General features: G+C 38.5%; 3 protein-coding genes across 6 annotated transcripts; 2 read left to right on the forward strand and 1 right to left on the reverse strand.

Annotated features, from left to right (window-relative positions):
- The first annotated feature begins 1,146 nt into the window (after window positions 1-1,146).
- amn (amnion associated transmembrane protein) lies at window positions 1,147-2,748 on the forward strand. The gene has a single exon (XM_014408903.3). The coding sequence runs from the start codon at window positions 1,174-1,176 to the stop codon at window positions 2,560-2,562; it is 1,389 nt and encodes a 462-aa protein (XP_014264389.3). The 5' UTR covers window positions 1,147-1,173; the 3' UTR covers window positions 2,563-2,748.
- A 4,522-nt stretch (window positions 2,749-7,270) lies between these two features.
- ush1ga (Usher syndrome 1Ga (autosomal recessive)) lies at window positions 7,271-17,164 on the reverse strand. Of its 4 annotated transcripts, XM_004559440.4 has the most exons (6): window positions 17,025-17,163; window positions 14,062-15,310; window positions 10,697-11,150; window positions 8,661-9,457; window positions 8,061-8,112; window positions 7,271-7,934 (listed from the first exon to the last, which is right to left on the reverse strand). In XM_004559440.4, the coding sequence occupies exons 2-5, from the start codon at window positions 14,223-14,225 to the stop codon at window positions 8,109-8,111; spliced, it is 1,419 nt and encodes a 472-aa protein (XP_004559497.1). In that variant the 5' UTR covers window positions 14,226-15,310; window positions 17,025-17,163; the 3' UTR covers window positions 7,271-7,934; window positions 8,061-8,108. The 4 variants fall into 4 exon arrangements, with proteins under 4 accessions (XP_004559497.1, XP_076739333.1, XP_004559496.1 ...); XM_076883218.1 differs by having other exon boundaries at window positions 7,271-8,112; window positions 14,062-15,402; window positions 17,025-17,164; XM_004559439.4 differs by having other exon boundaries at window positions 7,271-8,112.
- LOC101471984 (proton channel OTOP2) lies at window positions 17,046-19,979 on the forward strand. The gene is made up of 6 exons (XM_004559443.4): window positions 17,046-17,481; window positions 17,573-17,709; window positions 17,804-17,862; window positions 18,402-18,544; window positions 18,632-19,473; window positions 19,563-19,979. Exons 1-6 carry the CDS (start codon window positions 17,046-17,048, stop codon window positions 19,731-19,733), a joined length of 1,788 nt encoding a protein of 595 aa, XP_004559500.4. The 3' UTR covers window positions 19,734-19,979.
- The last annotated feature ends 49 nt before the right edge of the window (window positions 19,980-20,028 follow it).

A 20,028-nucleotide genomic window follows, 5' to 3' on the forward strand; every position in this document is an offset into this window, starting at 1 on the left:
TTTATAGCATCAGGGTTTGATTTACTGACGCCCCTTCATGCGTCACAGATACATTTTATACATAGATCAGATCAACACCACAATGACTTTTAACCCAGAAGATCATCTTCTATTTTCATGGCCGGCACTTCCTTTCTACCTTTCAGTTCCTCTTTCTTGCCGAGACGACAAGGACGGTTCCTCTTTTACCGAGACATGACTAATCTCTCTCTCCTCTAAATAAATCGAACTCATGTGTGTGTGTCACGACCTCACATGCTCTCTGTGTCACCTCTTCACCTGTTGCACTTCTGACCTTTCACTAGACCAGAGGCTCACTGAGACTATGTGTATGTCTTCTACTAAATAAATGTTTTAACCAAGAACCTCTACTAAAACCTTAATATGAAATGACCTGATATATAAGTGTTTTGTAAGCATGTATTGCAATTCCTTCTATGTTCTAGTTTTCCCTCAGCATGTATCACCTGAACAGTCACGTCAGTGAAGCTTAAGACCTTTAAAGAACCTGAACATCAACTCAAATAAGCACAGATATGCATTGTGTACACAATAGTTATAACTGCATCTGAAATACAAAATTAACATCATCATAAACATCTTAAGGCCATCTTAAAGCTATCTGTTACATTGTTAAAGCAATGATCATACTGCAGATTATATTATTAATGCAATGGTAATAATGATGATTATTTAACAATAGCAGTAAAATAATTTCCCTGCTCCACAATATATATATATATATATATATATATATATATATATATATATATATATATATAATTTAGACCAGAAGCTAAATTATTGCATCGATCAGAGAATTAGCATTACTGACGAAGCAGAATTATCACCACATTTGATTGCATTGGACTTAATGTAATTCAGTGAGTATACAAATAGCAGTGTCAGTGGCAATAGCAGCAATATAAACCTAAATAATTCATTTCTACTTTAGTTCTAAGCAGAAATGCATTGAAGGGAAAATGCAGTGGTAAGGATGTTTTGGTATTACCAATAAAACCGGTCTGTTGTAGCAGAAAATGTAAATGTTTTACCTGCTTGAGCAGGCTGATTTGGTTTAGTACCCTTAGTAAGCTGTGTGCACTCGTGTTAGTCACAAGATTTGAAACAAAGGTCACGCAATATTCTTTTAGGCTGTCACAATTACCCAGGATGCTGAAAATACCAGACATGCTCTTGCTCTTCTGTCTCGTTGGGGTAGCAAATGCCCTATATAAACAGTGGATTCCTGATACAAACTATGAGAATAAGACCAACTGGGACAAAGGCGATATTCCTTGTGGCAATGACATAGTTCAGTTTTCGGCTCAAAGAAAAGTGTCTGTGTTTGTGGAGACCACTCATGCTGTGCTGGAGATGAGGTTGCCAGTTGATGGGGAGTTCATCCTGAATTCAGGAGCTGGATTTTATGCTGTCACCGGGCAGGACCCAGGCTGTGGAACGGGTGTCACGACCGAGTTTAAAGATTCAGAGTCATTTCAGTGGTACGATCCAACTCTATGGCAGGCAGCTGCAACTCTGAATGACCTAGAGCAAGGAAACTTCCTATTCTCTGTCCACGAGGAGAGCGTCCCCTGCCATTACGATGATGTTGTTTTTAAAGCCCTCTCCTCCTTCAGAGTGGACACCAGCTCTAGTCATTCTAGCATCACTGTCAAATCTGTGTCTGTGCTGGGGGATACATTTACTACCCAGTCTGAGTTCTCCCAGTATCTCAGCTCAAGTTTGGGCAAACTGCAGTTTCATGGATCCTCTGCTGTTGCTGTCGGAAACCCAGCCTGTGAGGATCCCTCTGGTTGTGACTGTGGGAATTCTGTACACCATCAGCAGATCTGTAGCACAGTAACGTGTGACTCTCCAAACTGTAAGAACCCTCTTCGCCCAACAGGACACTGTTGTGATGTGTGTGGTGCCATTGTTACCCTCCTTTTTGATGACGGTTTTAACCTTCAGACTTACAGGGAACGAATCCGTCACCTTTTTCTTGCCCTGCCACAATACCAGTCCATTCAGCTGGGGATGTCCAAAGTCTTAAAGCCACAGCGGCTGATGGGGATAATCAGTCTTGGTACGTTATCTGAAATCCAGATAGTAATACTGGATGGAGAGCAGGGAATACAGTCAGCAGCTTTGGCCCAGGACATAATGAAGGATGCTCGTTCTCATGGCTCTAATTTGGGAATCTCCGGAGTTGAAGTTCAGACCTCTTCTGAGGAAACTGGAGATAGTGCAGGGTTGGCAGTTGGAGTTGTTTTTGGAGTTTTACTGCTGATTACACTCATTATCTTGGGTGTCTTGATTCATAAAGGGGTTGTTCAAATGCCAACACTGAACAGATTCAAAAATAGAAACAACATACCAGATCTCGGTGGACCTCTCGACCATGGGTTTGATAATCCTATGTTTGACCAGCCCACTATGATGCCTGACATTCCTAGTCTATATGGGACTGGAGTTAGTAATTCAATCTCGATGACTCAGACAGCTGTACACTTTGTAAACCCAGTTTATGATGAGAGTGAAACAGATTTTACTGCCTAAAGATGAACATATGTTAGCATTTAATGACAGTACTTTTGTTTCAAATTGAATGATTTTAAATCCCACAAATTAAAGTATATAGTTGTATACAGTTTTATTACCACTGAACAATGTAAATAACCTAGGCGACAGGCACTAAATCTTCGAATAACCAAATAAATCTGTAACGCAAATAAAAGAATTGCTGGCAGACAATTGTGTGTTTTCCTCTTCATTCGCATCACATTTAAGAGCAATAAAGTTTCAAAAAGCTGCAGTAAATCCTTAACACTTCATGTGCTGCATAGTTTTCTCCATGGTGCGCATTTACTACCACTATTCAATTTAAACTTCTATGTTATCTATTGTGGGGGTTAAAAAGCTCTTTATACAATATCTTTACAAAGCTTGTTATGTAACATCAATAAATAGTCATAATAGACCATTTCTTTTCTTTTACAAGCTCACAGTGGAGGCAGCTCATAATCTGTTAGCATATACATCATTCTGCATTGACCAGAGCAAAGGTTCAGTGAAGTCAGCCATGAATTTATGGAGCAGCTTGACAGGACCAGTAACATTATGAAATGAAACTGAGCCTTGGTGATAGGCAACATATTAACCACACCAGTATGCCAGGCAGAAAAACATCCGCTGTTCTTTCCCACGCACCAGGAAAAATTGTTCCCGGTGATGCAGCTGCTACTTTACTCTCCCTTTCGATCGATACTCTTCTCACTCAGCTCTGCTTCAATATAGTGTTTTCCCAAGTAAAGGCTCTGTAAATTCATGGCTTGGCATGAGTATTCAAAGTCGGGATGTTCCGGGTATCTGTGCTGCCATGGGCTGATGTTGGTCAGGTGTCTCGGTCAAAGGTCAAACTTCTGGAGTCTTAAAAAAAAGGGGGAAATAGACAATGTGGAAATAAAAATAAGATATGACAAGCGGTGGGTGGGTGATGTATTGAAGGGTTATTTGCATTTTAAAAAGTCCTCTCCGGTGTCAGGGTTAGGCAGGGTAGAAAGATGAGGGACTGGCACGGATGATTTAGTACCATTAATTTGATATAGAGGTTTTTCTCATGATTGTTTACACTATATTGAATTTCAGCTCTGTGTGGCAGTACTACAGCAGTGCTCTGAGCTAAATGCTAATGTTAGCATGCAAAATTTGCACACAACACAAAGTAAACTGTGTTTGTTTTATGCTTAATCCAGAAACAATAAACCACTTTATTTTTCGACATCGTGCTTGGAAAATGTAAACTAAAGAAAAAAAAAAGGGTCATTAACGTCACCCTAAGAAAAACACGAACGCCTGCGATGTAAGACTTTTCATTCAAAGGAAAAAATATGAAACTTGCAGTGTTGCTGAATAAATTCATTATCAAAGTAGTCATCATAGTCTGGATCAGATACTGTAGACACAGAAGACACTGATACACACCAAGTGTCATCCCTAGTGTCATGAATGTAACCCCCCCCCAAAAAAAATACAAAAACAAAACAAAAAACACGCTGTAACAATTCGTATGAGGCCTTTTCCAGTATTAGGCGTGGAACCACCTTGAAAACGACTGTTATTACCAGGATTGGTTTATATCTTGACTTTCACCGAGGCTCAAATAACCAAATATGACGTGTGGAACAAAACCCATGTTGTGAGTGAAACTCACCACTTTTGCAAATCATGCTCAGCTTTCCACTGCAGGAGGAAAAAAATAGGGAAAAAAAATCAGGTTGTACAGTTCCTGTGTAATATCTGTTACTATTTGGGTGTAAAAAGATTCGATGATCCATGCAGTTCATGTTCACATTAGGTAGACATACAGCGGTCATTCCTTTTTTCCACTCTGAGTACCCTTGTAAACAAGCCAATTTAATTTAATTTAATTATATTTGAATATGAAAGGACTTTATATTGCAAGGTAAGACCTTTATGGAAATTGTTATTTTCATAAAAAGAAAATAGCAATTTGATTGTGAGTGGCAGTGGGAACAAAAAACAAACCAAAAACCCTTATACAGAAGAATCCTCTGTACAAACCAGGGTCAGGAGGGTCACCTTCTGCTTTGACTGCTTTAGGTGATGGGCTAGTAAAGAGAAAAGATCAAAGAGAGGCAACAAACCATGTAAGAATTATGACTTGCATGCAGGTCTGGAATCAGAGAAACCCGCAGCTTACATAGAGAGAAGAGGGCAAGCAGAAGACACGTGTACACAAACAAAAGAAACATATATCAGGTAACCGATGCATTGTTTATTGTCATTGCTTTTTTTCTCTCTTTGCTTTTGCCTCACCATAGTTAGTTAAGGTAGATTGCTGACCTATGTGCGGTTCTGCAGGTTTTTCCCTCCACACTTCTGTCATTGTTGAAAAATGCCATGATGTGAAATTTCTTTGGTTTATCAAAAAAAACCAACATCAAAAGAAACATTGTACTTCTTCTGTATAAATATCCCAAAAGTTGAAATTCCTGTTCTTTGTATACTGTCAACACATTCGTTTCCAAAATAAAGTCTTTGTCTTAAAATGCCACACTATTACAATAGGCTGTGATGCCAAAAAGGTTTCACAACCACTTGACTATATGTAATTCCTCTACTTATAATACAATAACCTGAATGTTTCATATGTTTTCTACCTGTAGGAAGTCAATATCAGACTTTCTCCTGGACACTTTGTTTATTTCAGTCAATGTTCTCATCACCTATGCTCTCTTTTGCCCCAGGTGTGCTTGAATGCCTTCAGTCTGTATATGGGCCTGTTTTTTGTTCTCCTTAAGGCACTTCCACTGTCCCTTTTCTGGCCTTCTCCACAGCTCTCTGCAGCCTAGGAAACTACTGTTCAATGATAACACAAACCTGAAGGAAACTGGACAAAATCATAATGCAACTAGATGAATGAATAAATCATGCAGTCAATGCTCTGCGGTGTTTCAACTGCCTTATCAACTCCTGAGGCACTCTCACTAATCTCCCTCAGTTCCTTTGGTGCTCAGTCTACAAACAAAAAGCACAAAAAATAACACATGCTACATCTACTGACTAAGTGAGCCCCAGATTGTAAGTAAAAGATTGCAAAACCATTGTATTCCAAATGATTTTTACTCCTTTTTTAGAAAATTTTAGGAACATTTTACCCTGTAAATAAATTATATTGTGTTGTATCTTTGAGACCTCAATTTGTGCTTCTCTCTCTCGCAGTCCAGACAATTGAATCAGTCCTCCATCAGGAAGAAATAGTTGAGAGGAAGCTTATGAACCTCAAAATGAGATGTCATGGAGTGGATCCACTAAGTGATGGTTTTGAAATTTGGCTTTTTCCTGCTCTGAGATGGCTCTCACAGTAGGGAATAGGGCAAGTCAGGCAGAATTTTAGGGCTTTACTCGGGCTGTCAATGCAGGAATCACATACCATGTCTTGTAGCAGAAGCATGCTGGACATCTCAACTGTGCAATCTTCCAGTTTGTTTTTGATGTTAACATTGTGTTTATTGCCCTTCAAACTCTCCACTGTATTACCGCTAAGAGTTGCCATGTGTTGTTCTTCGAAACTTGACCCATCTGATCTTTGAGACTGCTTTTGAGCCTAGGGACTGAACATCCTCCCTAGTTCTCAATTACAGACTCCAAAACTGACAATTTAATTAAATTTCAGTAAAACTAATATTATCATACAGCAATATCATTTACAGATGACATTTGAGCCATTTTTAAAATTAGTTTTATCCACTGAGACAACTTCCTCATTTCCTGTCATGTAGCACAGACGGAACAATGATATTCGGGATCAGCAATCGTGTACTATCACTATGGTGATACAACAATGGCGTTTTCACACCTATACTTCGTTAACTCTGGTCAGAATCAGTTGATGTGTTTGTAAACTTGTAGCTTTTTCCTGTTGTTTGGTTTATTTTTTCACACAGAGAAAAATCTAAGTGAACTCCAAGCAAATCAAATTGTGTCAGTTTGTTCAGTTTACCCATTGTCCAGATGCAACAAAAGTAGATACAAGAACAATTTGCTATGTTCTGGACTAATGGAGAACATGGAGAATTTATGTTCTTCTCATGGCTAGTTGCTAGCCCATACAGATCTTAGCACTTCTATAGTACTTTGCCGCACTGACAATACAAAGTATATGTGGCTATTGGATGATTTTTAGCTCAAATTTGTAATGTACACTGGGTAACTGGTTCATATTGAGGTCGAATAACATTCATACCATAAATGAACCGCTCTGGAGTCTGTTTGGAACGATACAGAAACCACCTTCTTCAAAGCGGCCTTGATGCGGTTAGTGTCAGTCTCTGTTTTGGTCTGCAAATGAGTGTGATTACTGTGTTCACACCTGCACATATGAACAGCACCAAATGGAAAAATGAACCAGAATTCAATTTACATGGATTAAGCACTGCCGCTGTGAAAACACCTTATGTGTGTCTTTCAAATACAGACACACACAATTATCTTAGAAGAAGCTTCAAATGCAAACTGTAAACAGGAGATGACTAAAGCAGGATGTTTAGTGATCAGTCAAAGCTATCTCACTAATGAATGGGCATTCCCAGAAAAATGATATCACACATGAACTCAATCTCACTCATTAGAGCTAATGCTCTGCATTATGTAACTGAGGTTTTTTCTGCAATCAGTGTCACTCTGAGTTCAGATGAAATGTTATATAGCAAGAAGTAGTGCATGCACACACCCTTTAAACAAATTACATCATTAAAAACATTTTTAATAAGAGTAAATTCAACCTACATTTGTTTACAAAAGTTCAGATAGTAAACATTAAAGTGCTACTGAGCAAAGGTACATTAATATAAAGCACTCAGAGTAAACAAAAACAACAAAAACGCAATTTCATGATCCCACTTTAGTCTAATTCTACAGTGACATGTTACAGTGTAGTATGCACTTATTAAAAAAATACTGTGGTATTAGATTTTACATCACAAGTGTAATAACAACAAAGGATTGGCCTTCACTACCAGTGGGCTACTCTAGACCTGACGTGGCTGTCTGTATGTAAACATATACAGAGACAAAATATACAAATACAAGTAAATGTTACTTCAGTTACAAATAGTTATTAAAAATTCTGTTACAGCTGAAATCACACTAGTGTATTTCTAACAACATACACTTTTCAGCAAATGCACAGGCACAAGCAATGCAGGCACATGAGGTCCAGGTTCACCCCGAGGGGGTTAAAAGGTTCAGGGGACACAGACCCCACAATCATCTCTCTGTTAACTGTGCCAAACGGCATACAATGTGCACAGTGCTACACTCAGATAAGGGTCTTTCAGTTTGTGAAACCATGCAGCACGGGGAACTCCAATAAACCAAACAGAGATATTTTCAGTGATCATCCTGAGCTAAAAAGACAGTAAAGGAATCCTGTTAAGGATTTATCTCATGCTTGATATATTCATCATGACAGTGTCCTTTTGGGTTTAACATCCAGCCCATATGTGACATTTACTTTGCAATGCTCCACTAACCTTTAAGGCCGGATGAGCACACAGCAGGATGGGTGACCACATCTTTCGTTATCTGTAGAACAGAAAGAAAAATAATGAATGTTTGTAAAATGAAAGATTCTTTCAAGAGCTATAACAATAAGACAACAAAAAAAGTCCAGAAACACAGTTTTGTCTTTGTGTTTTGGCATGTGACCTAATACCGTAAAAGATTGATTTTGATTATTTCAGCTATACTTTTTTCTATATCCAGCTCTTCAGTTTTAGTGATGATAGCAAAATGCAGACCAGACAAGCATTTTTTCAGGATGGGATGTTTTTGACTTGCAGTCATCTGACCTTAGTCACAACTAGGTATGTGCTTCACTAATAAAGACCAAACATTAGGGAGGAAAAGAAATATCTAAGATTCATCAAGACTAATGCAGTAGCTGATCTATTAAAGTACTAGAACAATAGCAATAGCTACAAATAGAGTTAAAAATTAGCAATAGCTCTACACTATATGTGCAGCACATCAGTTTCATGCTCCATAGTGTTTCATATCTGAACTATGTTAAACTGCATTGTCCCTTTTAAAAAAAATAAACTAAAATTGAAACAAAAAATCTCAACACTCACAATTCTGTGTCCTCGATGTAGTCAGGCTCAACTAAAGTCTCTCGTCGTCTCTTACAGGCATCTAAGATCTTTTTCCTTGGTCCTAAGGGTATATGGATGCTCTTAAGGTCATGATCGGAGCACAGTAACAGCGCTGCAAGGTCAATCTTCTCCCTTTTGAAGATGGAGAAAAAGTCATTCATGCTCTGGGTGGCGAGGAAGACCTCCAAAGGGCTTGTATCAGGCTCATCATCATCATCCAGCCCTAGTTCAACTTCTTCCCAAGGCAGTTCTTCAACATTTCTCTCCTGTAGGCTGCGTGCACTGCCAATGCTGTCTTCATCTAGACTTGGGTATTGCTGCAATCGACTGCGTAAACGCACATTATTGCCTGAACGGGCCACACTGGCTGCATCGTGACTTCTAAGGTCAAACATTCCTCCGCTCACATAGTTCCTCCTAAACACCATGGTGCCAAGACCGGGTCGGTTGAACAGGGAATCGTGTCCAGAATCAGTGCTGATCTCAGAATAGTCCACATCTGGTCCATGGAGGTCTGGCTCACTCATGGCACGTGAAATGGCATCGTCATTGTCTCTGGGAAACATGTCGCGAACATTGCGCCGGGCACGATCCTTTGGGTTGACATAAGTCCCTTGTTTGACAAACATGACATCATTACCCAATTGAAGTCCAGAGAGGGAGCGCACACTTTTCCTACCATCTTCGTAGATTTTAAAGGTGCCATCTCCTTGTTTTTTCTTCTCCAGCTTCTTCTGGATCTTTGTCTTCCCTCGGCTTGTGGCATGGAGAGTTGCCTAATAGGATAGTAAGCATGCAGCAATGAGGCGCACATCAGAAATGAAAGACTTCCATCTTAAAAGCTTTTTCAAATTTGAGACAAATATTCTTAAATTTTGTGTCTATCTTACATTAGTAGTAACACATTTTAATAGATTTATTTATGGTAGATATTTTTCACACTGTTGCCATCCTTTCTTGGTATATGTGTTTTGAATTCTTGGATGTGCTTCCATGCAAATTGAAATACACTGTCATTGTATTTACTACTGATAGCTTTCCCCAAAGCAATACATTAATTTTACTTATATGTCTTGACATCTTTGAATGGATTATCATGAACTTTTGCACAGTTTCACCAATCCATCCATAAGTAATCCATCTAGATCAGGGGTGGGCAATTCCAGGCCTCGAGGGCCGGTGTCCTGCAGGTTTTAGATCTCTACTTGGGTCAAAACACCTGAATCACATGATTAGTTCGTTACCAGGCCTCTGGAGAACTGCAGGAGATGTTGAGGAGCTAATTTAGCCATTTAAATCAGCTGTGTTGGTTCAAGGACACATCTAAAACCTGCAGGGACATCGACCCTAGAAGCCTGGAGTTGCCCACCCCTGATCTACTGTTAAGACTTAAAGTTAGGGATGTGGCAGCTTAACAGACAGGTGGGTTAGCTAGCTGTCTGGTTTTCTTCACCTGTGTTGTTGCTGCTTTTTGAAGGTTTTTCATGAAAAAATCTGAAGACAACATTTTGGCGGTACAGACGAACCAAGAAGTTTGTCTTTTTTTTTTTTCAAGGTACTCTAGAATTTTATCAGTTTGTCACCAATTAGTAGGTACCTGTCCAGTTTAAAGTGGCAGCTAACCAAGCTTGCTACATATTTTTTAGCACACTATCCTGTTCATATACAATCATTTCTGGCTACAAAGCACCAACGTGGCAGGAGTCAAAATGCTCACGATGAGGAATCAAAAAGCAGAAGACTTCATGGTGGTTACATCCAACTTTTACATACAGTTTATAGTCTTTCACCACTTGAAGTGGCTTATGCCTTATAAAGTGTAACATATTTTGTCTGTGGCTAAACAGGTATAGCAGCAGTTCAAGCCAGTGGCAAGGAAAGGCCTGGAAAAGCATGAAAAAATATAGAGTTGAGAACTCTATATCCTTACTCTTTTCAGGCTTTGCAATTAAGAGAAGAAGCTCTTTCTAGGTGGCAACAATCCAAAACAAAAAAACTAATTACAAACAACAAACCTGGGAATATGGCACACTGACAGTGGCTGTGTTTAAGTTGAGCAGCTTGTGGCTAAGAGAGCTGCTCGTGTAGCTGGAGAAACTCATGACATCTGATGCAGACGTCTCAGAAACTTCCTTGTAAAACTTTCTCTCCATACGTTTGTGGTGCTTCTTCTGCATCTTCATGCATTCTTTGATTCGCTGTTCAGCATCACGAAATGCCCGATCCTTCAGCTTGCTGACCAGCTTGGGATTAAGGCTTGTCTGCTTGGCAGCGATGGAATCCAGGTAGCGGACACAATCCATGTGATTCTTCGTGGCAGCCATGTCCAAAGGTGTGTGGTAGTCATTATCCAAGCACCATATGTTGGCACCAAAAGATACCAGGAAGAAAAGGCAGTTGAGGTGACCATTGGCAGCTGCCAGGTGGAGCGGCGTGTTCCCCCATATGTCACACTTGTCTGGGTTTCCCCTGAAGGTCACAAGAAAAGTGTAGACACATTTAGAAAGTAATTTATTGACTATTTGGACATTCTTATTCAAAATATGTCAATGTCAATTCAGTGTCATTTTTATTTTTATACATTTAAAAGCAGCAAAGTTGACCAAAGTGCTTCACAAGTTAATGAAAAAGAGAAAAAAAAGACATGAGATGAAGTAAAACATAATATATTTAATTCATTTAATATAAAAAAAAATGAGGTAGAGGATTCTTTCTTTCTGACTAGTGTTCAGATATCTCACTTGTGAGTAATCATGTGATTTTTGACCGTGATTTCACCACTGAACTGCCAATTACGGGATGTTAAATGGACCTCTTTTAATCATTTAAACCTTAAGAACTACATTAAGTTTCAGCAAATAACTGTTGATCTTCTGTAGTTTTGATCAATTGAAAAATGGATCAATTCTTTTTTCCACAGTGGAAGCACCATAATTAAATGAATCCTTTAAAAGAAACAATTGCCCTTCACTGACATTCCACGACCTTAGGGTTACCTCTATCTGTGTTGTAATGTTGCTGTCAGTCTGTAATATGACCACAAGCTTGCTGGTGCCACAGCTACACTACCTGTATCTTATTACAGGAAACTGTAAAAAGAATGAGCGCGTGAATGGCAATGTCACACTAAAGTCCACAGAACAAAACACATTGTTACAGCTGAGTTAGATTACTTTGAGGGCAAATTTTCCTTTTTTTTGCCCCTGCACATTTCCTACCCCACCACAGGTCGATTACGCACATTAGAGCTCATTATCATCATTTTTTACAAACTAGCATCCCATGAAGAAACTTTCTGGTAACTGGTCAAAAACAGCATGTATTCATAATGCACAACTTATGTGTGCCCAGTACACCTAAACCGAGGTAAATTTATTTTAGGCTATTATTTCTGTGGATTTTTTAAAAAGTATACAGTCTTTTGCTGGCATCACTCTTCCTGTATTTACATTCTTATTGAACTGTCTTGTATCGTATCCATTTCCTCCAATACAGCCACATACAGAGTGCTGATACCAAGGACATGAAACTACTGTTGAAGTGAAGCTGTATTATTGATGGCTGCTGTTGCACAGTTTTCATTGGGAATGTATGTACAAAGTCCGCCATAGCTTAATTTAGCAAATCACACCACCTTTATGGACAGTAATAGATTTAAATATGCAGCTTTAAAAACAAGCATTATTTGAGTTCATGTGAAGAGTGACTTTTGTCAGTTTGCATGAGTGAGTGTAAACACCAACCACCCAGAAAGTAACAATAAAACAGAGATTAAACAAAGGCATCATTATTGCCCTTTTGTGCTGTAAAACACTGAAACGACATTATCTTTTCAACTCGGGTGAAAAGATAAATTGAAATTAGATATTCAGGTTGCACGTTGAGACAAAATACTTAGAACCTTCTACAATCTCTATACTCTATATACCATACAGTAGCTGCAGTAAGGGGCCATCTAACTTCATAGGTTTATGTATGTAATTTATACCTGTCCTTGTAAAGTCGATGATTACAGTAGAGCGCACATTTTCCTCATCTGCTCTTTATGACATTATGGGCTGTTTGCTTCTTTACTCCCTGTGACAGTTTGATGTTACTGCATCTGTAATATACTTGCCAAATACGGCAGAGGAGGCATCTTTCCCATGAAGCATGTCAGGCAGCATTAAACTTATCTTATATAATGGGGCCTCTTGGGGTTGAATTATTGGAGGATTTGATGTTTAATTTTAGCATCACATGTCAATCAGTAGTTTATATGTGCGCTTATTAGCAGAGGTGCTTAGCCGCTATCACCAGATGATATGTTTGGTCTGCTGTTGAGAACGTTTCAGAAACACTTTAAATTCATAATGGCCCCATTTGGGAGGATTGGGGGGGGGGGGGGGGGATGCAAAACAGGTCAAGTAGATGTAATGATAAATGGGCTGTTCCATGTGAACACCAATCACATTTGTAGATTTTGCTCAATACGGACACCGGCAAAGATGCAACAACTCCCTAATATGATCTAATTTGCTATTAATTCGATAATTATTTTTCTATCACTGGAATTACATTTTCAAAATATTACGGAGGGAATAGAGCAAACTGTCCAAGACAAACTCTGTTTTAAGGAACTTGCATCATCTTATCATCATGGAATCATGCGCGTCTGTTATAGGACAAAATAGATTTTCTTTCTACATGTAATTCTCTGATTCTGTACTAGCATGAAATAACATCTCCACATCATGAGATGACTTTGAGCAGTGTCATGAGCTGAGCTTTTAAAATTTATGGTAGAGTGCTTCATTTGAACATGACACATAACACACGCTGTTATTTGAAATTCAAAGCTGTGTGTGACCTGAAAATAGATGGATAATAAGGGTTAAAGTGGCATCACAATGTTGGATGTTGAACCTCAGCCAAAATTCCACAGAAACAACGCCACTGTCTAAATTATCTGTTTAAAGAGGTTTTGTTCTTATCAAACAAAGATTTAAAGTCTAAATTAGAATATTAAGATCCCCCCCATCTGAAGACATAAGGTTCATTCAGATTTTGTGGATTTCTGATATTTCTCTGCTACTACGCTATAAATATATTCATATTAAAAGGCAGCCTCTATATTTTTAAGACCTGGCCTAACAGCATATCTACGTGGCTATTTTCTGTTGGTGAGACTGAAATTAGGTTACAGTAAAGAAAAACATTGTTTTAGTGTTATTTCAGTGCCTGTTAAAAGTCTTGTAATAAGTGTAAACATTTTATGGTTGTGCTACAAAAACGCCCGTAGTTTAAGCAGCCATGTCAATTTCTGCAGAAACATACGGGCTTATGCGTCATGTTTATGGCCCTTTATCATTTTGCGCACAGTCTCATAAATCATACTCACCCCCTCGACACAATCAGTCGCAGAGCTTCCAGGTTGCCGTGATAAGCTGCCCATAACGTCGGTGTCATGCCATCCTCATCCGGCGCGTTGAGATCCTTCCGAGTTGCCTCTTTAAGTAGGTCCAGGTAGCCATCCCGGGCCGCCTTATGGTATCTGTCATTCATGGTGCACAATTAAGTCACCCAGCTCGACCCCATTCCGACGCGTCAATATTGCTACCATCGTCTTCTTCGTGTGGGTACACAATGGTAGCTGAGCGGCTAAGGGGGCAGTTTACCCCCCTTTTCACTCAGAACCATTTGGTCAGATCAGACACAGACCGCAGTGAAGAACGCGTCGGTGGTATCCAAGGACGCGCTGCAGTACAGTGCTTCCGGTGGCCGAAAGGTCCCAATTCGCCCAAACATATATCCAGCTGATATATTATTTATTTTTAAAGTGACATTCAACATGTCAGGGAACAAGACATGAAACACGCTTTACTCTACTAAAAAAAAAAATAGCTGCCCTGGTTCTTTAATGTATTGTGATATTTGAAAATGCTATTAATATTTCTTTAAGTTTTCTTTATTATTATTTTTTTATTTTTCAAATTGAGTAATAAATCTTATTACATCTACTAGCTTTAAAAAAAAAAAATTACACTAAACTACATTAAAGTTGGAAACAAATAAATTATTGACCTCATAGCAGTTGGAACACAGGGGACAAAGATTTAGTTGATTTGTTAATACTGTTTAACCTTTTGAATAAAGCATTATTCATGCTTTAAACCTTATGCTTCGAAGAAAAAAAAAGCAAGGCTCACAAAGAATTATTTCATTAGGACAAAGGAGTGTTTCAAGAAAGAAGCACCTCAAATCTCAGCCCCACCCGGATGAAAAGAGCAATGCTGCCTCATACGTTTGTAAGTTCTCAGTCACGCTACTCAGTTGAAACTTCGTTGAGGACACAGATCTCGATCATGTGCAACATCTGCCACAATTTATACGATAAAATAGATGGTAGATCACTTTATATCATGGGTAAAATTTGTGGCTGTTCATCACTTTGCACACACATTCGCATAAATCCTTACCAACCCATTGCCACAATCGCCTGATAACACAACTGATAACGCAGACCATAAAATTAGTGTCATGCCATCCGTATCCGGAAGAGATCCTTAAAAGTTGCTTCCTTTAGCAGGTCCAGGAAATCATTCCAGCAGCTTCGTGGTACCCGTCATTCATGGTGCAGAAGTGGCAGTCTGAATGTGTAGAAGCACACAGTGACACAGAGTAGATATCAGTGCTTCTGATGGTCGAGGTGGTCTGAAACTGAGATGACATCTTTGGGGCTCTAAAAAGAAAAAAAAATCCAACCCGAAACGGAAACATTTCCTGAGGTTTTTATTAATTATTTTACACCACATTGCATCTTGTTAGGAAACAAAGACAAAACGTGCTTCACTCTGCTAAATGTGCCATTTTGGATCTTTAAAATAAATATCAATATAAAAAAATATTTTAACATCTCTTCGACTTCTCGTTATTCTTTTCAACTCATTTTTCATGGTGTGTGATAAATCTCAATCCAATGTAATCAACTTCATTCAAGTTGGAAAAAATCAGAGATATGAGAGGCATCATTATGACGTGGACACAGAAGACAAGAAGTGTCACTGTCCTTTTGAATCAACTATTGTTCTCACTTTAAATCTCCAGTTAGAAAAATGCATGGCACACAAAGAATGATTTCATTAGTACAAAGGATTGCTGCAAAAAAGTACCTCAAATCTCAGCCCCACCCCACTGCAAAGCGTAAAACTGCAGCATAAGTATGCACGTTCTCAGTAAGACTACTCAGACTACTTGGAACTTCCATGACAAAATAGAGATGATAAAATAGACAGGTAGATCGCTTATTTAAAAGGATTAAAAATGGAAACAACTTGAAGCACTGAATTAAAAAAAGATATTCACTTAATACAACCTACACCCATTTAGACATCAATGGATTATTGCTGCCTTACAGGCAGTTCAAATAAATTTATAACAATAGGATCACAGAAAAAAAGAGGTAACATAAAACCTCAAAAGCATTAAAGCAAAAATTTGTTTCATACCATTTGTTTTTTTTCTACTCTGTTTGTTGTGGCCATGCTAGTAAAACTTCCATGACACCCATAGCATACCTTGCATAACAATAAAATGTACTGTATAATATCAAAACACAGCTGTTTATGAGAAAATAAACCAGTTCCTTTTTTTTTTAGTTTCTTTAGAATTTGTGAGAAAACAAGTCTTATTCTTGGAAACATCCTTTGAACTTTACAGAAACATTAAGTCCAAAACACACTCTGTTTGGAGTATTTTTTGCTCGTAGCAGATTTATTGATATTTATGACTCTTTGTAGATCATACTACAGTGTTTTCTTGGGCATATAAATGTAGTGACTGTCTAGACTGCTCATAGGATCTTGTTGAGACAGGTAGGCTTACAGGTATCCAGTAACTTTTCACTATTTTTAGCTCATGTCCTGATTTTCGTAAAATCAGGACAGGAGCTTGATTTTCTCTCTGATAAGCGCCATTTTAAAAAAAATAATATTATACAATTCTTTCACCTGCTCTGTTGTAATTCTTTATTTAGATGGCATGGGATGCTGTTGGTGAATTCAAGAAAAAAAGCACAGCTGATCTAGTTATATTTTAACTGCAGGAGATATTTTTTCTGATTTTGAACACATTACACATTATTGTACACACTATGTGTAGTAGAAGTGTGGAAATAGAATTTTGTTTGTTGATTTAAAAATTTGTTTTGTTTTAGATAAAAAGAAAAAGACCAAATTGTGCTGATTTGGCATTCGGAGAAAAGTTTCTTTTGCGCAGGATCACTCTACTAATAGCAACCAAGACTGGGTGTGGCTGTTAAACCTGTCTTGTCTTATATAGAAACAAATCCAGCAGAGAACTCACCTGTGAGCAGAGAGAGTAGCCATGTCTATCAGCTCTTGCTATGAGTTTAACTGTTTGACCACAGGAAATCAATGTGAACCCTGCAGAATGATGGCCCAGGACAAGGAAACAGAGGAGGTCCACCAGTCAAACAACATAAATTCACCTTGTCAGGAGGGAAGCAAGGATGAACCCGAACTGAAGATCTCTTCTGCAGAAGTTGGGAAGGAAAAAAGCCAAAGTTGGGGATGGATGGGATCTGGGATCATATGTGTAAACATTTTGATCCTGGGCAGTGTCTTGGTCACCGGGAGTACTTATGAAGATATAAATATCAAAGCCCCTCACCTGCAGATTTTCCTCATCATCATCCTCCTGCTTACCTCCATGTGGATGATTTATTACAGCATCTACACAGCCAGGATTAAAAATGCTGTCAATTACAAGGATGTCCACGCTGGGCCAACTTGGCTCAGGGGTGAGTAAATGTTCAGTTCAGTTTAAGTATTATTGGGTAGTTTTACGATTTTTCATCCGTTCTACATCTTCTTTCTTTTTTGCTCCTCCAGGAGGACTTGTGCTGTTTGCAGTCCTCAGCATTATCATGGATATTTTCAAGCTTGCCAGCTATGTTGGATACCTCCACTGTGGTTCTGCAGTTAAAGTTGCATTTCCCGTGGTGCAAATTGTTTTCACATTTGTGCAGGTAGAAATGAATAATAAAATGCTCCTTACTACATTTAATCTGGTCTTGATGGTTGCAAAATAATTATTGTAATAATTGTAAAATCAATTTGTAGACATACTTCTTGTGGGTCCATTCCAAAGACTGCGTGCAGCTACAAAAGAACATTTCTTGGTAGGTAATTAAGATATTTCCTACCCCTTTCTTCATCATTGTACTTCCAGGTGGTATCTATTTCGATACAGGGAAAGTAACCTAGTTACTGTAAAATCTGTTGTCCAAGAAGCTGTGAAAAATATCAGAGTAACTTTATACTGGAAATGCTGCAGCCACTAATTATGCTTTTCACTGTCTATGATTCCCAGACCTTCTGAAGGTCTCTTTTTAAAAGGAGGCTATAACCAGTAGTTACCATCTGTATTAAAAGGTGTAGAAAAAGTTCTTGTGAATTGTTTTAGTTAAAAAATGATTTAAAAAAACCTCAAAGGAAGTTCATTTCCTATAACAGTGAAGTAAGAGAACCAGTTTATATTTAAAATTTAGATTTGAAACTCTTTGCTTTAAAAGGAATTTCCATGCTGATTAATCAGGATTTAGCTTGAAACTATAACAATAACCGGAAACATTACACTCATAGGTATTATCTGATATGTTTTATGTTGGACTATCTAATCCTTGTTTTATTGTACCTTCTTTTTATCCCTCAATATTAGTTGTGGGCTGATGCTCACCCTCTCCACAAATCTGGTTTTGTGGATGACTGCAGTTGCTGAGGAGTCTGTTCACCAAACGTTAGTTCCCACCAATCTGGACAACATCACTAAACTCACTGGGCGAAGTTTGTACATCAGTAGAGGTAATTAAAGCAGTTTTTAAAAAAATGTACTAGATAAAAGAGTCGTTATGAAACCACAACATAATTCTTTGGTTTCATGTTTTACAGCAAGTTATGGAGACCGTGAGTGTAAGTGCAGCCACTCTTCATGTAGCATCTTCAAGGTTGCCTACTACTACTTGTACCCTTTCAATATCGAGTACAGCCTCTTTGCATCTGCTATGGCCTACATCATGTGGAAAAACGTGGGTCGATTAGTAGGTGAACATGGCCACGCCAAAATCAAATTCCGTCTTAACGGCATATATATTGGTCCTACTTTTGGAATCCTGTTAGTGATCGCAGGGCTGGCGACCTTCATTGCATATGAAATGGAAATGAAAAATGAAGATGCAAAAACCAAAGAAGAAGCATTGATGATGCACTTTATCATGAATATAGTCATAGTGAGCCTCATGTCTATTGTGACTGTGATCGGCATGATGATTTACAGGGTTGATGACCGCGAACACGTGTCAGAAAAAAGTCCCACACGCAACTTGGATGTGGGGTTGCTGGTCGGAGCCTCACTGGGACAGTTCGTCATAAGCTATTTCAGTATCATAGCCATGATTTCAACAGGAGTCAAAGACCCCCTGAATAGGCTTGATCTGTCCTTTGCCATAATTATGGTGATCCAGCTTGGCCTGCAGAACTTTTTCATCATTGAAGGTCTGCATCGGCTGCCTTCTCACAAAGTGAAGGAACCATCTGTGATTGTAAATCCTTATGTGGTGGAACCCGGCAATGACATGAACAACCACGAAGGCTCAAACACGAACACAGAGACAAGCCCTGATATGCCAGAAGATAACCTGCAAGGCGACAAGATACAGTACAAATACAAACCGTTGTGGAAGCGACAAGTGTTGAAGGAGGTCTGCATGTTTTTGCTCATGGGAAACATCATTGTGAGTACCTCGTCTCTCGCTGCCTTAAATATGGTTTTTAAAAACTCACTAAATATTAAGGCTCTCTTATTTTTTTTAATTTTTTACAGTTGTGGATCATGCCTGCATTCGGTGCTCGTCCTCAGTTTGACCACACCACTGAAACTGAATTCTACAAATTCAACGTATGGGCTCCTGTTGTAAACGTGGGACTTCCTTTTGGCATCTTTTACCGAATGCATTCGGTTGCCAACCTTTTTGAGGTGTTTCTGATATCATAAAATGGAAGCGTGCAACTTGTACAGCTGACTGGGTGGACACTTAAACCATTTATAACCTGTGGTTTGTTCCAATGATTTTTCTTTGCAAATTTCGGTCAAAACTAACTAATGAATACAGCCACTAAGATGTATCTGATTATTTTTTATATGAAAATGCACATGTATTTATAATGTTTTCAGAACTGTTTTTGTTTCTGATCTTGTATTAACTGATTTACACTTCAGGCATGTAAGCACAAAATAAATGCATGCACAAAAAGAAAAAAAAAAGAGTTGTTGTTGTTGTTATTATTAA

The sequence above is a fragment of the Maylandia zebra genome, linkage group LG4 (genome assembly GCF_041146795.1).
Source record: "Maylandia zebra isolate NMK-2024a linkage group LG4, Mzebra_GT3a, whole genome shotgun sequence".
Classification (NCBI taxonomy): Eukaryota; Metazoa; Chordata; class Actinopteri; order Cichliformes; family Cichlidae; genus Maylandia; species Maylandia zebra.